The sequence below is a fragment of the Saccostrea cucullata genome, unplaced genomic scaffold (genome assembly GCF_032062105.1).
Source record: "Saccostrea cucullata isolate Sc308-1 unplaced genomic scaffold, CSIRO_AGI_Scuc_v1 ctg354, whole genome shotgun sequence".
Lineage (NCBI taxonomy): Eukaryota > Metazoa > Mollusca > Bivalvia > Ostreida > Ostreidae > Saccostrea > Saccostrea cuccullata.
The window spans coordinates 159,701-174,634 of record NW_026940030.1 but is presented as its reverse complement, the minus strand read 5'-3'; the positions used below and the strand labels follow the sequence as shown (position 1 = coordinate 174,634).

The 14,934-nt window shown below is 31.5% G+C and overlaps 2 protein-coding genes across 2 annotated transcripts; both read left to right on the top strand.

Moving 5' to 3' along the window:
* The first annotated feature begins 129 nt into the window (after positions 1-129).
* Positions 130-4,210, top strand: LOC134254574 (uncharacterized). Its single transcript, XM_062737102.1, has 17 exons — positions 130-179; positions 275-352; positions 509-592; positions 692-784; positions 881-991; positions 1,187-1,279; positions 1,415-1,531; positions 1,720-1,812; positions 2,004-2,117; positions 2,238-2,330; positions 2,508-2,621; positions 2,738-2,827; positions 3,024-3,095; positions 3,231-3,305; positions 3,412-3,528; positions 3,701-3,760; positions 3,981-4,210. Exons 1-17 carry the CDS (start codon positions 177-179, stop codon positions 4,038-4,040), a joined length of 1,467 nt encoding a protein of 488 aa, XP_062593086.1. The 5' UTR covers positions 130-176; the 3' UTR covers positions 4,041-4,210.
* Positions 4,211-8,177: 3,967 nt separating this feature from the next.
* On the top strand, positions 8,178-14,673 carry LOC134254572 (uncharacterized). The gene is made up of 17 exons (XM_062737099.1): positions 8,178-8,301; positions 8,734-9,047; positions 9,326-9,486; positions 9,756-9,990; positions 10,236-10,341; positions 10,702-10,798; positions 11,233-11,328; positions 11,455-11,505; positions 11,652-11,742; positions 11,839-11,901; positions 12,006-12,182; positions 12,604-12,742; positions 13,014-13,122; positions 13,241-13,313; positions 13,409-13,555; positions 13,728-13,870; positions 14,076-14,673. Exons 1-17 carry the CDS (start codon positions 8,265-8,267, stop codon positions 14,305-14,307), a joined length of 2,271 nt encoding a protein of 756 aa, XP_062593083.1. The 5' UTR covers positions 8,178-8,264; the 3' UTR covers positions 14,308-14,673.
* Positions 14,674-14,934: the final 261 nt, after the last annotated feature.

Sequence of the window (14,934 nt, the reverse complement as noted above, 5' to 3'; positions counted from 1 at the left end):
ATATTTATGAATCTGAAAAAAAAATGTGAACAACAAAACAATTCTAATCGGGTGCGTAATCATAGGGTAACAGCGTTTCTATGATGGGGGTTTTCTATTATGACGTCATAATCGATTTAATGTTACAAATGCAAAGACGCGCAGCCAAAGCAGACAAGTTAGCAAAAGTAAAAACGATGGTAAATAACATTTGATATTTTTTTTTATAATAAATTAATTTAAATAAAAAATATAAACATTTGCCTGTGAAATGTCTTGATATTCTTCCATTTAGGATAAGAAAGGTGAAACAGAATACAGAAGTGGTGGAGAATTTCTGATGAGCGTGAACAACAAAATGCACCAGATGATTGTAAGTCAACAATGTCTAGAAGTCTTTTTTAAGAGCGAGAGTTACAATGTAAGGTTTTGATTAATATTCTTTTAATCACTGCCCTTTGAATTTTTGTCTTTACGAATTGTTTTATGATTATAGAAGTCTCAGTAAAAATCATTTATTTTTTTATAGGAAACCAAGAAAGAAATTGAAAACGTTTCCCAGTACTGCTTGAGAGGAGACGATTTCACAGAGATCCCAGAAAATCTTTTGAAGGTACTTTTTGCTCATTTATTTATCTTCTAAAAGACTATTTCGCGTATATTATTTAAAAAAAAAACCAATCCTCTTTTTAATTGTTTGACAATTTGAAAGATAATTTTACAGATTTATCTTCCGGACGATGAAACCATTGCAAGAGAGCTGTGGAGGATTCAAGAATACGCAGAGGATTTGGACACAATTAAGGTAAGAAAAAAAACTTCCAAGGTGTACAATTTTTTAAAACTTTATTCAAAGTGACAAAACAACATCGGTATTAAGTGTTGTATAATGTTTTTAAAGGAGGAAGCAGAGGAAGAACTATTTAAAGAAAACACAGATGACGTCAAACCAGAATTTACCAGTGGGACGGAATATCTCGCTTGGTTGCAGCAACAACTTCCTTTCCTTGAAGTAAATAATAATAGTAAAATAATATAATGTAATGTAAGATATGTTTCTATATTAAAAAGAAAATGAATGATTACTATTTCAATGATATAAACATTTAAGATGTTCCCAATAATTTGTTTAAAAAACAGGATGAAAGAAAAAATGTTTAAGTTGCAGAACTGAATATAATTAAGAAGATGTTAACCTTTTTTCTAGCCATTCTTACCAGACGATGAAGATCATGAGCTTTTCTTCCATCAATGGAGTCGCAATGATTTTAAATACACCCCTCGCCTTCAGACACTTATTGTGAGTCTAATTATGTTAAAAGCTAATTTAAACGATAAAATGTTACTTTTAATTGCATTCAATTCAAGTTTATTCAATTTAGAAAAAACAATGCTGTAGAATATATTTTACTTACGTTTTATGTATTTTTTACAGGAGGAAGAGCTTGAGGAAAAATCAACAGCAGAAAATAACAAAGAAGACATCAAACCAGAATTTGCCACTGGGGCAGATTATCTCAGATGGTTGGAGCAACAACTCCCTTTCTTCGAAGTAAGTAGAAAAAATATAATTTAACTACAATGTAACAGAAATGATGTTTGTAAAATGAAAAAAAAAATTGATTCTGTTTCAAGTCGCATGTTTATTCATTTTCCCCAAAAATTTCACAGAAATGTTAGAATCATAGAATATATTTTTAATTTAATTTGTAGGTTTTAATATTTGTCTTTTTTGTTTAGCCATTTTTACCAGACGATGAAGATCATGAGCATTTCTTCCATCAATGGAGTCGCGATGATTTCAAATTCACAACATGTCTTGAGGCACTTAATGTGAGTCATTTTTATTATATAACATTCTCTTTTTTTGTTTATCAATATTTAAGTGAACCTAGATTGTACACAAATGCGAGATTTAATAATTTATTTATTTTTTATAATACCAAACCGAATCCCCCCCCCCCCAACTTTTCATCACAAAACAACATTGGTATTAATTAAGACTTGGTTTCTTTATTTTTTAGGAGGAAACAGAGGAAGAGGCATACAAAGAAAACACTGAAAAAGACGTCAAGCCAGAATTTACCAGTGGGATGGAATATCTTGATTGGTTGGAGCAAAAACTCCCTTTCCTAGAAGTAAGTATAAGATAGGATTATTTTCTTAACGTAATTTCGTAGAAATTTCGGGATCATAACCTAAGAAAATGACATTAGTTTCTGTTGTTGATTTTAAAATCGCATTTCCTTTTCTTGTAGCCATTTTTACCAGAGTATGAAGTTCATGAGTATTTCTTCCGTGAATGGAGTCGTCATGATTTCAGTTACTTCTCCAGTCTTGAGACAGTTTTTGTGAGTCATTTTCATTTACAAATGAATCATAATGTTACAAGATACGACTAATTCAAATGATGAAATGTTACTTTATCAATACAAATTACTTTTCATTGTCATCAGATTCATTCAATTTTTCAAAATAACACTTCCTTCAAATATTTTTTACTAATATTTCTTAATTTTTTCTTACAGGAAGACGAACCTGATGAAAATTTAACAGAAGAAGATGATGAAGACATAGAACCAGAGTTTATTAGCGGAGAGGAATACCTTGGGTGGTTGGGCAGACAGCTCCCATGTCTTGAGGTAAAGTACTTTTTCCCTTTCTCATAGTTAAACATTACAATGAGATATACATGTAATTTTTATCCTAAATTTAAGATATTTATAAGTATTAAATTATGTATTATTCTATATGACAGCCATTTGTTGGAGATGGAACAATTCATGCTTGCTACGAATTCGAGTGGTGCAAGAGAAATGGTTATGCTCCAAAACTGGACACTTTGATTGTAAGTTTCATAGATTGTTCTTGTGAACTATCCATTTTCAAGTTTACAATATTTTTTCTACTTTAAAGAAATATTTCGTGTAAGATTTTCCTACTGTATATATCAAAGACATGTACAATTGCTTAAGGCCTGATTTATAAATAATAAGAAGTCATTTTTTTAAAGTTTCAATATTGACATTTTCTTTCTTTTTTAGGAGGAGAATGAGAATGAAGAGCATAATGAATACAAAGTCAGCTCTGAAGTAAATGATGCAAGGGAGTTAAAAGTGAGTAGACATTCTGATGGTTTATTGAACATGTTTTTGAAAAAAAATGGAAATTAGATACTGCAAAGATTTTGATAAAACTTTGAAACCAAAAAGTGGCAAAAACCTAACATTACATTGATCCTTTTGTTTTAGGATGAGGAATTGAATCCCTACATTAAATTAATGTTACAGCCTAGCATATTCTGCATGGAGATCTTAGTGACACAGGTACGGGATTATTTAAAATTTTGAACTCAAATTTACAAAGAGAGAGAGAGAGCATCTTAAAATGTTGTAATATAAGTGATATACAGTGTACATCTTTTATTTTTAGAGTCCAGCATCATTGGTCAATATATGCACCCAGATGATCCCTACTGAGCTAACAACAGATGCTAGTCACCCTGAATATGAGACAAACCCCTTTGATACAAAACAACAAATAGAACAGGTATTTCTAGAGTATATAATATCTTAATTCTTACTGTACATTAAATAATTTCAGTAATGATATGTCCATGTTTTGTTACTTATTACTTTTTAATTATGTGACTTCTTCCTCTCTCATTTTTGCTACTTAAAATATGGAGTTAATTATTTGGAATAAATAATTTTTTCAACAGAATCTAGTGTGCAAGAAAGCAAGAAGACGAAATTTTTCTTTCAAGTTCCTAAACAGAAATGTAAGTAAAATCTGCTTTGTTCAATTTCGATTACTAGTAACTTATACATGTATATTCATTTAATACAAATACATGTCCAACATAGTTTTAGACAGTGGTCTTTTTGACAATAGTTTATCAAAAGTACTCAGTAACTCCGTTATTTTGGACTGTTTTCTGTTTGCGTACTTAGAAAAATTATTATTATTTCTATTTTTAATTGTTTTTGATTTATTTTTAGAAGAAGGAAAAAGAAGATAAGAAGAGAAGTCCTGGTTTCTTTGCCCGATTTTTTCACTGATGTTCACCAAGATGCTTCTTAAAACTTTTCGAAGTTCATCCAATAAACTGTTTACAGATATTGCCATAATGGATCACAGTTTTGCTTTGTAAAGACATTTCTGGCCGGACCATCTATTCATTTATTAGAAGCATTATTTGTTAGTCATGAATAAATTCTTTTATTTAAAATCTTTATTTGCTTTTGATGTTGTCTGTACAATAAAAAAGTTAAAGATGACGAAATGATCCTTGAAGTTTTTGGATATCACTGGAAACAGAAGATGTGAGATCGGGTATCTCGAGGAGTAATCCCTCTATATTGATAGTGGAACGGATTCACCCCTAGCTGATATGAAGAAAAAGTTTGCAAGTTACATACTAGTACTACACTCTCCCCACCGCTAGACATTCTACCCATGATGATTGTAAATATATGAATTGGTAAAAAAAGAAAGAATCATCCCATTCCGTTGTCAAAGCATTTTTGAATGAAACAATTTTCTTTGCTCTCCATATGCAGTTTCAATACCTTGGATCTGTTCAGCTATTTCTTCTTCTTGTGCCAGCTTGTATGCTTGATAGAGGTCATTCACTGCTTCAGTCCAGAGATCTTTGTCCACATCCGTTTTATGAAGGATATGGAGATAACGAACAGTATTCAATATCAAAGTCCGTAACGGAAAAATCCGTTTTCGATTCAGTGATTTATAAATAATGGACTACCAATTAGTATGAAAAACGTCAGACAGCATTTCACTTAATGATAAACTGTATTTGCTGACAAGGTCGTTGTATCGACCATAGAACTTACAAGATGATGACTTTAAACGTGACTGCTGATATTCTTGTTTCATCAACTTGCTTGTCAATAATTTACCTCGTTTTAGAAATTGTTTATACGTAGAGCATGCTCTTGCGTATCGAATCAGCTGAGATATACCTGGGTATACACTCCGTAAGCAGGTGACGAAGGTATATTGCTGCTGCTGAAGTTGACGATAGAAAAGTTTAGTCATCTAGCTTGGTTGTTAGATTACCATTAATGTCTTTTTCAAGTAAAATATCCAAGTATGAAACAGATGTGTCAGACTCTGTGGTATCTTTTATCTCAAGCTCACGAGGATATATCGTATCGACGTAGGAATGGAAATTACTGTTGTTAATTGACAATACGTCGTCGATATATCTAAATGTCGAGTTGAATGCCACAGAAAGTGTTTTCTTCTTTTCACGCATGGGATTTTGCACAAAATCTGCTTCATATGAATATAATTTTTTTATTATTGACAAACACAAACATACATACAAAGATACAGACACACCAAAAAGTTAAAAATTGACAGTTTTGGAATATCATGGATAAACAAAAGATATGAATACACACATTACACAAATATGATAAAATAGATGACATTATATCTAGATGTTTATGTTTTCAAATACATGTGTATGTGGTTCAAGTCATTTCATCTTTTATACACATGGAGTTCATTGTTAGCCTTATACAGTTTTTTTTATATCAAATTTATAATACACATAAAAGTATTTAATGACATTTTGGATAGTTATACTAGCATTTTGGTTTTTTTTTGATTGTTGAAATATGTATTGTTTAATAAGTAGCAATATAAGATTGATAGCTGTGTCTTCTGTTGAAGAACCAAGTATAACTGTACATACATCAAATTTTATTATTTTTCCAGTTTTTTTTTTCAAGTATCCATTCTTCTCAAAGAGACCGAATTGGCTTTACTTTGGAACAATAAAAGAAAATATGTGTAGAGAGATAGAGAACATAGCTCATTTTCTCTAATTTTAGACAAAATTAAGTACTTATTTGTACCAAGAATCCTATGTATAATTCTAAAATTAAACCATAAAAGCCTTGTGTCATTTGTTTTTGAATAATATTTTTTATGAATCAATTTCCAATTAAGTTCCCGGTGTAACTGCAGTTCTTTAGCCCATTTTGATTCACACTTTGGTGAAGTATATATACACAAAGTTATGTATGTATCATACATTGTTTTAGAACCTTTTTTATCTTTGTTGAGAATTTCCACAAATTTTGGCAGACAAGGTCTTATGATAGATTTTATGCCTATATTTCTAATATTAGACCAAGAATGCAAAATTGCTCTTTTTATACCTTCGTATAAAGTAAAAGGGATCTTTAAGGAATATTCTTGGACAAGATCATCAAAGCAGAAAAAATTACGATTATTATCAAATAAATCACCTACTACAATAAATCCCTTTTCATACAATGGTCTTGAAAAAACATACTTATTTTGAACCATAATTTTATTCTTATACCAGAGAGGTTCTAACAAAATATCTCCCTGGTTCAAGTTACATGTTATCAAACTTAAAAATTCTGAAAATATATGCAATACTTCTTTCCAAAAGCTATTTTGTGTCTTCTTTGCTTTAACTTTTGTATATTCTGGTCCAAAATGGGCCAGGTGTACAATATTACATTTTGTTATTTCAGTGAACAGTGGAATCCAATCAGATTTTGTAAATAATAATCTTTTGATCCAAGTTAATTTTAGAGATTTAATAAAATAGTCAATATTTGTCATTTTAAGCCCACTTTTTTAAAAACATATTTTATTGTATAAACAAAAGGACTGGAAACAAGTTCTTTCAACTTACGAGTTCCTCCATTCTCTTTGAAAAGTTGCATTGTTTTTCTTGAGGTTTTCTCTGTTTTGTTATTCCAGATGAATTCATAAAAAAGTTTTTCCAATTCCTTATCCACTTTTTATCCGGCTTTGGGAGAACAGTAAATAAATGTTTTAGTTCGGATAAGAATAGATTTTTTTTTTACTGTAACTTTCCCTAGTGGGGTTAAATTTCTTTTTGACCATGAAGTGGTTTCCTTTTTAATGTTTTGAAGACATTTCTCAAAATTAAGTTGCTCCATATTTTTTTTAGGTCACCAGTATATGTAATGCCAAGAATTGAAAAAGGTTCCACTGTCCACTGAAGTCCTGTTTCATTACATGGAGTTTTTCTGCAATTTATTTCAGAACCTACCGGTATCCATATTGATTTTGATTTAGACGAAATTTTTCTTTCAAGTTCCTAAACAGAAATGTAAGTTAAATCTGCATTGTTCAACTTCGATTAACTTATACATGTACAATGTATATTCATTTAGACCTAATACAAAGTCCAACATCGTTTTAGACAGTGGTCTTTTTGACAATAGTTTATCAAAAGTATGACTAGTACTCAGTAACTCGGTTATCTTGGACTACTTTCTGTTTGCGTACTTAGAAAAATTATTATTATTTTTATTTTTAATTGTTTTTAATTTATTTTTTAGAAGAAGGAAAAAGAAGAGAAGAAAAAAAGGCCAGGTTTCTTTGCCCGATTTTTTCAATGATGTTCACCAAGATGGTTCTTTAAACTTTTCCAAGATATTGCCATAATGGATCACAGTTTCGCTTTTAAAAGACATTTCTCGCTGGATCACCTATTAATTTATTAGAAGCTGTTTATGTAAATCATGAATAAATTCTTTTATTTGAAATCTTTATCTGATTTTAATTTTGTCTGTACAATAAAAAAGTTAGAGACGACGAAATGATCCTTAAATTTTTTGGATCCGCCAGAAGATGGGAGATCGGGTACCTCGGAGGAGTAATCCGTCTATATTGATAGTGGAACGGATTCACCCTAGGCCGATCCGAAGAAAAAGTTAGCAAGCTACATACACTATACTCTCCCCAATGCTAGACAATTCTACCCATGATGATTGTAAATATTATACATTGGTAAAAAAAAAAAATCACCTCCGTTCCCTTGTCAAAACATTTTTAAACGAAAATGAAAAAAAAACAACTCCTCTTCGTCTGACGTTTAAAATAGTTTCAAAGAAGAATCTGAAAATGATCAAATGTTATCGGAGGACGATGGACGAATACAAATGGTGCTAGGTCACCTTATATAGGGACTCATGATCTAAAAAGCTGTATGTCTTTTTCATATCTATATTTCGAAATATCACACACACTAGCACATGCTGGGCGTCACATGACAAATTTCGGCTATCTTATTGTATTAAGAAATAAATATTGTTATCAACTTACTGTTTACATTTATTATGTTGGTAAAGGTCACATCATTCCGTTATATTATCTTAAAATTGATAAGTTCTATCATCAGCTCATTGTGTAATACTATATAAGGTGTGTTTTGACAATATTAGAGGGTATCTGTCCTTGCAAACAAGATGACGCTTTTAAACTTTGTGATCTCAGCAGTATTAGGTAGGTTAATAAAAAAAATTATCGCAAGAATTGTGTATATTAATTTTGGTCATTACAATCGCAATACTTATCTCAAGCTCTAAAATAATAAAATACGTTATTTTATGATAAACCAGAATAGAAATTGTTTTAGGACAAATCACGGTTATAGTGTGCAACATTTTCATCTTCGCAATTTGTAAAAGTTAAGCTGATCGAAAACTCTTGGGTTGTGAAGATACATTAACCTGTAATATATATTTACGTTGTCGAGGGAAATTTAAATAAATGTGTAAGAGTGATACATGGAGATACATGTATATATGCTTTTTTGCATAATGATCTGGAAATTGTACCTTGAATTTACTTCCTTGTTGAAATCGGAGAGTTTTCATAAAGTTGTCGAATTAAGGTACAGCATGCAAAACAATGTCATATTCTTTATATTTACAGTTGCACAATGTGTGGAATCTCAAATCCCCGGTCTTCGGATATCTGTAGTAACGGATGGAACCTACAGCATCAGTGTGAAAGATAAAATATGGCTGAACAGTGCACCAACTTATTTTATGGCGGATGGTTCCATGTACATGAGTGGAACCAATGGGAACCTTTCTCTGCTGCAGTCGTCTGCGAGGAGCGGATATGACAAAATCGGGGAATGGCAAACGACCGATTTCTTCTACGCTGCAGGGAGCAGTAATATTACTGCCTCAATCAAAACGTATCCATATGAACTGGAGAACGATTTCATAATATTTTCTCAGGTTTGTTTAATGTTTTTGTCCATTATTAATAAAATAAATACCTTGATTTGGAGAAAGAAAAACCTGCAAAAGTCTTTTGCCAGCTGCAAGCATACTAGTATTCCATATCTAGAACAAAGAAATTTATCAAATTATCTATAGTTAACATGTGTCTGAAAATACTTTGATTATTAAATATTTACACGTTTCTCCTTGTAGCTTTTTTTTTCCAGGGACATAAAACTCAAAGCATGAATACACGTCTGCTGTTTTTCTACATCATAATATCTATGTTTTAGACTTACCACAACGGTGCACAGAGAACCAACCGTGCTGATGTGAGTTCTATCATCGGAAGATTCCCCGCCTTTAATGTCGGAAGTCAGGACAAGAATGTCAACTTGTATTATCTCTCTTATGGAGGAATCATGGTCGGGGACACGGGCAAAAGCATAGGCGTGTAAGATCAGTTAACACGCGTGTAAGATCTGTTAACATGCACGTGTATTATGAATATTGTAGACCTCTGCAGGATGAACGATTTGCACAAATGAAGCACAATAATCAGATATTACTTCCTCTTATGGATTGAAGTCATTCTGCCAAAAGACAACTTCATATAATAAAAAAAAAATGTGTCATTTACAAATCTGCGAAAACAAACAGCTATATGTAGTATAGTTCAACCCTTTTAAAAAAGTTTTTGATTGCAGAATGTAACTTTTTCAGATGGAACAAAACAAATGTCTCTATGGCGTATGGATTAGCAGGCGGTCCGCTGGCTCTCTTTGATGAGGAGGGCAATACAGTAATCATTTCCCCCTTCTCCCAGTTTATGGCGTCGTCTATAACACATCCAGACATTGACAACAGCGTGGGGTGGGGCGTGATGGGAGGGGTACAAATGGTCCCTCCTAACTACCAATACGACACGATCCTCTATTATGCTAAAGGGATAAACAAAGTATGTTCACTGTTTTGTATTTTTGTGTGATGTTGAAAAGATTTTCGTGTGATTTTGAAGATTGTTGTTTATTATATCAAACCATTTAAAATTGAAGGTCTGAATACAATACAAATTCACTTCATGTATTGAAAATTGAAACAGTACTACTACTACTACAATCGCTTTGTGTTCATTGATAATCCTGAAAGAACGTCTATAACATTATTTTCTTTGCAAAATATAATATAAACTTGTTTAAACAGGCATTTCAAGGGTGGGGAAAACTGATGAGGAAATGGTATGGTAGAACTGATAATTTCATACAGACAGACATAACCATTAGTCACCTTGGATACTGGACTGATAATGGTATCCCAATTTCGTCTACCTTTTCTTCTTTTTGCCAATGGTGTGAGATACTTGAAGAATGTTCTGTTTCAAATCACATAATTCCAAGCGATTTAAATATCGAATTCAAATATCCTTTGCCCTTATTCAGCAGAATAAAAACATTACAAAAAGTTACCTTGTACGACTTAGAATAACACAAAAAATTGTGCAATCATTTTAATGGTCAAAGTGTAATTTTCTTCTAGATGCTTCAGATGTTGAGCAAAGATAATGTGCTTTCTTTCTCCACCAAATTAACACCGTACCTAAATTCATTTATTAGGCAAAAACAGGATAAATAGTTTGAAAATTTAGTCCTTTGATCTTTACTTTTTTCAGGAGCATACTACTATTACTTAACAGAACAAAATAAGACTTACGAGGACACAATGTTGGACGTCAAGAAGTATGCTGATAGCCAGAATATTCCCTACAGGTAGACCATGTCCTGAAATAGACAGATAAGCTACAGCAGCTTCTCAATCAAAGCCATGAGGCAAAACAAAAAGTCAACTAAAATTGAAAAAAAAAGCATTAAGAAAAATTTTATTTTTACTTCTTTTAACTAGCATCAACCTTATTCGAAGTTACAGTTGTTTACATGATTACTGAAATAAAAACTGGTATCTCATTTAAGTTTCATGAAAATATAATATCAGTATTCTTTATAAATGTATCTCATTTAAGTTTCATGAAAATATAATATCAGTATTCTTTATAAATTATTTCTTTCCTACCTTTTTGGTTTGGCTTCTAAGTTTATATCGCTTCATTTTGAAAGCAAAATGTAGAGTTCTCTCCGTAACAGATTTTTTCTCAAATGTAAAAACACAATTTTTGAATAATTTGTCATGAAATCCCTTGTTTAAGGTATTTTCAGTTCGATTCTTGGTGGTACTTCAAAGGGGACCACGACGGGGTCAAAGAATGGGAGCCTCGACCTGACATATTCCCTGGAGGTGCCAAGTGAGTACGATAGTATTTATTGTATAAGAGTGAAAATAAAATATTTGCTAAAGAATTGTTGTTTTTTTTTCTTTTTGGCGAAGTATAAGTTAGGGGAAATTTGACTGCTCATTTGTATTTCTGCAGATCATTGGTTCAAAAGATTGGTTTGCCAATTGCACTACACAACCGATTCTGGTAAGTGGAAAATCTTTACATCTTTTAATTAAGAAAATAGAAAAATCTTAAAATGTATTAAACTAAATTGTGAACGTAAATATATTATCCTATTCATTTTAGCTGGATTCATTTTACAATCTGAAACCGTTTTGTATACTCCATAGGTCCAAAGATACAGTTTATGCTGTCCAGAATAAAGGAAGATATCTGTTTCAGATTGATAAGAATGGAACCGTGTCTGCTCCTTTATCGCCGGTAGTACTAATGGACTTAGAAACTGCCACTCAAAACATTTGATTTTAAATTAGTAATAGCTATAAAATTTTAAAAGAGTCTTCATTTTACTTTCAGGATTTTTGGATTTATTTGTTGGGACGTGCTCAAGGCGAATGGGGATTAGTTCTTTATGAACAGGTGTGGTACCAATACAATACTAGTAATCTATAAGTTCATTAATTAGTTTAGTATGTTACATAGTTACAAAAATCTAATATAAAATATTTTTATGAAAACCCTAGGACTGGTTGAATGTGGAATTCGCTGGACTTCCGTCTTTTATGAGCTCTATAGGTCTCGGTAATTTATGGCTAGAAGAAATGGCTGACGCAGCGAAGTTGCTGAATATGCCGATTCAGTACTGCATGTCAAACACCAGACATGCCATGAAAGCCCTGGAATTGGACATTGTTACACAGGTCATTCATATTATAATGTAATCTAAGAAATGTTATAAACTTTAATAAACATCTGCCTCCAACCAAAAAAAAATCAATCGGACTTTACCTTTTGGTGACTAGAAATACCATTCTTGTTTTCGTTGCCTATAGTATACATTGTATACATGTACAATGATCTGTGAAGCTCTGAGGAGGGTTCTACTAATATATCTTTTCTAGTGTTTACTATATCTGTCGTATTTCGTACCATTTTTTTTTCCTTTCAAAAATTCCTTTAAAAGAATCTAAAAAAAGGCTTCCATTAATATTCGTATAATTTAAAATATTTCATTCTAATATCACTATCTAGTTTTCTAAAATTTGACAACATACTGAAACAATTTTGTTGCGTGTTCGAAAGAGATGCTTATAAATTTATAAATACTTGCCTTTATTGTAGGCCAGGGTGAGTGGTGATTATCATCCAGGGAAAGATCAGTGGAAGATCGGGGTCTCCTCAATGCTTGCTGACGCTATTGGGATCCGGCCTTTCAAGGATACTTTCTGGACAACGACAACCCAACCCGGAAACAAATATAGTAAACTTTTAGTTTTAATTTTAAAAATCGAGTATTTAAATGAAAAAACAAAATATGTTCTTGTAAATGCCACAAAATAAAGAAAACAAAATTCTTTCTAAAAGAAATTCTGCTATTTCCAATATGCATTTAATTTTTTCAGACGTATGCATGCATTTATGTTCATTTGTAGATTGAGACACAGTTGAAACAATATAGGAATATTCGTTTTTATACGTTATGAATTTGAAATGCATATGTAAAAAAATGCTTTTGAATTTCCAAAATACAGAAACCACGGAGCCCTTCCCTGGTCTAAATGCGGTGGTATCTACCCTAAGTACCGGACCAGTTGGACCTGGAGATATGATAGGAGGAACTAATGTTTCGATGCTCATGAGGTACGGGGTTATAGATATTACATTTCTTTGATCAATACTTCTGTATGTATTCACCGGATATTTTCCATGATGTCCTTTTAATATTTATCTATATAAGAATAACATTATTTGATTCAAGATGTTGCAACACAGATGGAAAGATTTTAAAGCCTTCAAAGCCAGCAACAGCTATTGACAGACAAATGATACTGGTAACATAAATTGAAAATTTAGAGACAAAAAGAGACAAAATTGCAGTACTCAGCATCTTTATAGTCCAATTACAATGAATTTCGCTTTTAATTAGACTGCTTCTCGAGTGACCAGAGATATGGAAGTCTGGAGCACATACACTGAAATGTCTGTAGGGGGTCAAACCAAGTATTTTGGAACGGTTCTGGGAGTTGATACGATCACTGGATTTAAACTGATGAATACAGATTTAGATTTTATGGTATGATTATCAATGTAAACTCTAGTATTTTGAACACTTAAAAAATTAATTTTAAAATAATCCTTAGAGGGTCAAAAATTTCCCTTCATTTCAAAGATTTGAACCTCTGTTTCTAATTTGTTGATTTATATGCGTGCAATATAGCTGATTAATTGAAAGTCCTTAATTCCAGACGAATGGTCAGAGAGAGGAATATATTGTATATGGACATCGCTCTCCACAGAAAACGATGTCATTCACGACATCCTTACTCATGCCAAAGTGCACCAAAACAGATTTCTGTCTTTATCACTTCATTCCCGAAATGAAATTTGGGTAAGAAACAATTTGTATGTTTTTAAAATTGTCTGAAAAAGTTTGTAAAGATAGTTTTTCATACAGGGGTACATGATTCAATTACATTATCGAACAAACACTTCAATTAATTGTAAAAGGATTCAAGGAATGATGACTCTTTAAGAGAAGAAATTGTAAATATTTTTAAGTACATGAAATTTTACAATTTCATTTTCCGTTCAAGAACTCACTCTGTATTTTTGCTTGGAGAGACGGGGAAATGGGTACCTGTGTCACAGCAGCGAATAAGTGCAATAACGCCGATTCAGGATACGGACCTTGTATTAACTGTAGAAGGCGGGCAGGGAGAGTCTGTATACATTTCTTACCTCCTTGATGGAACTCTTCAGAATGTGGAGTGCCATTTCAAACTTAGTTCTTCTCTTTTGTTGTCAATTGCAGACAAAACGTGTTGATGAACGTTTAAAATGCATACTTTTAGTGCATTTTTAAAATCAAAATATTGAAATATTCTTTGGCTGAAGACTAATTATTTGAATGTCATAAGTGAATTTGAATTATTCTATTTTGGAATGTGCTAATGCTATATAAAGATATGCTAACACTTAAAAATTTATACAATTCAGTGACTTTTTCTTTCTTTGATAATAATCAAGATAACGACAAATTCCAAAAACAATGCTAGGGTTTTATATCTGAGTATGTAATTTGAATATCAAAATGTCATAAAACTTATAAACATTTATGGAAAAATAGTAATGTTTGGAAAGAGCATTACAATAGATTGATTAAAACGATTACATGCAATAACGCGTGTTAGGATACATGATACTGTATCATTTATCATAACACACGTTATTCATTATTTAGATTGCATACTTCATTATAGGAATTTTATCTTTTTATAAATTGTGAATTAAATTATTAAAATTGCTTCATTTTAAAAATATCTTTAATTTATTGCTTATGGTAAAATACTGTAACATTCTCAAAAATTTATTTTGTTTTGTAAGTTTTCCATTTCACACCTTCTTGATATTATCGGATCATTGTAATTATATATAAAATTAAAATTTAAAGTT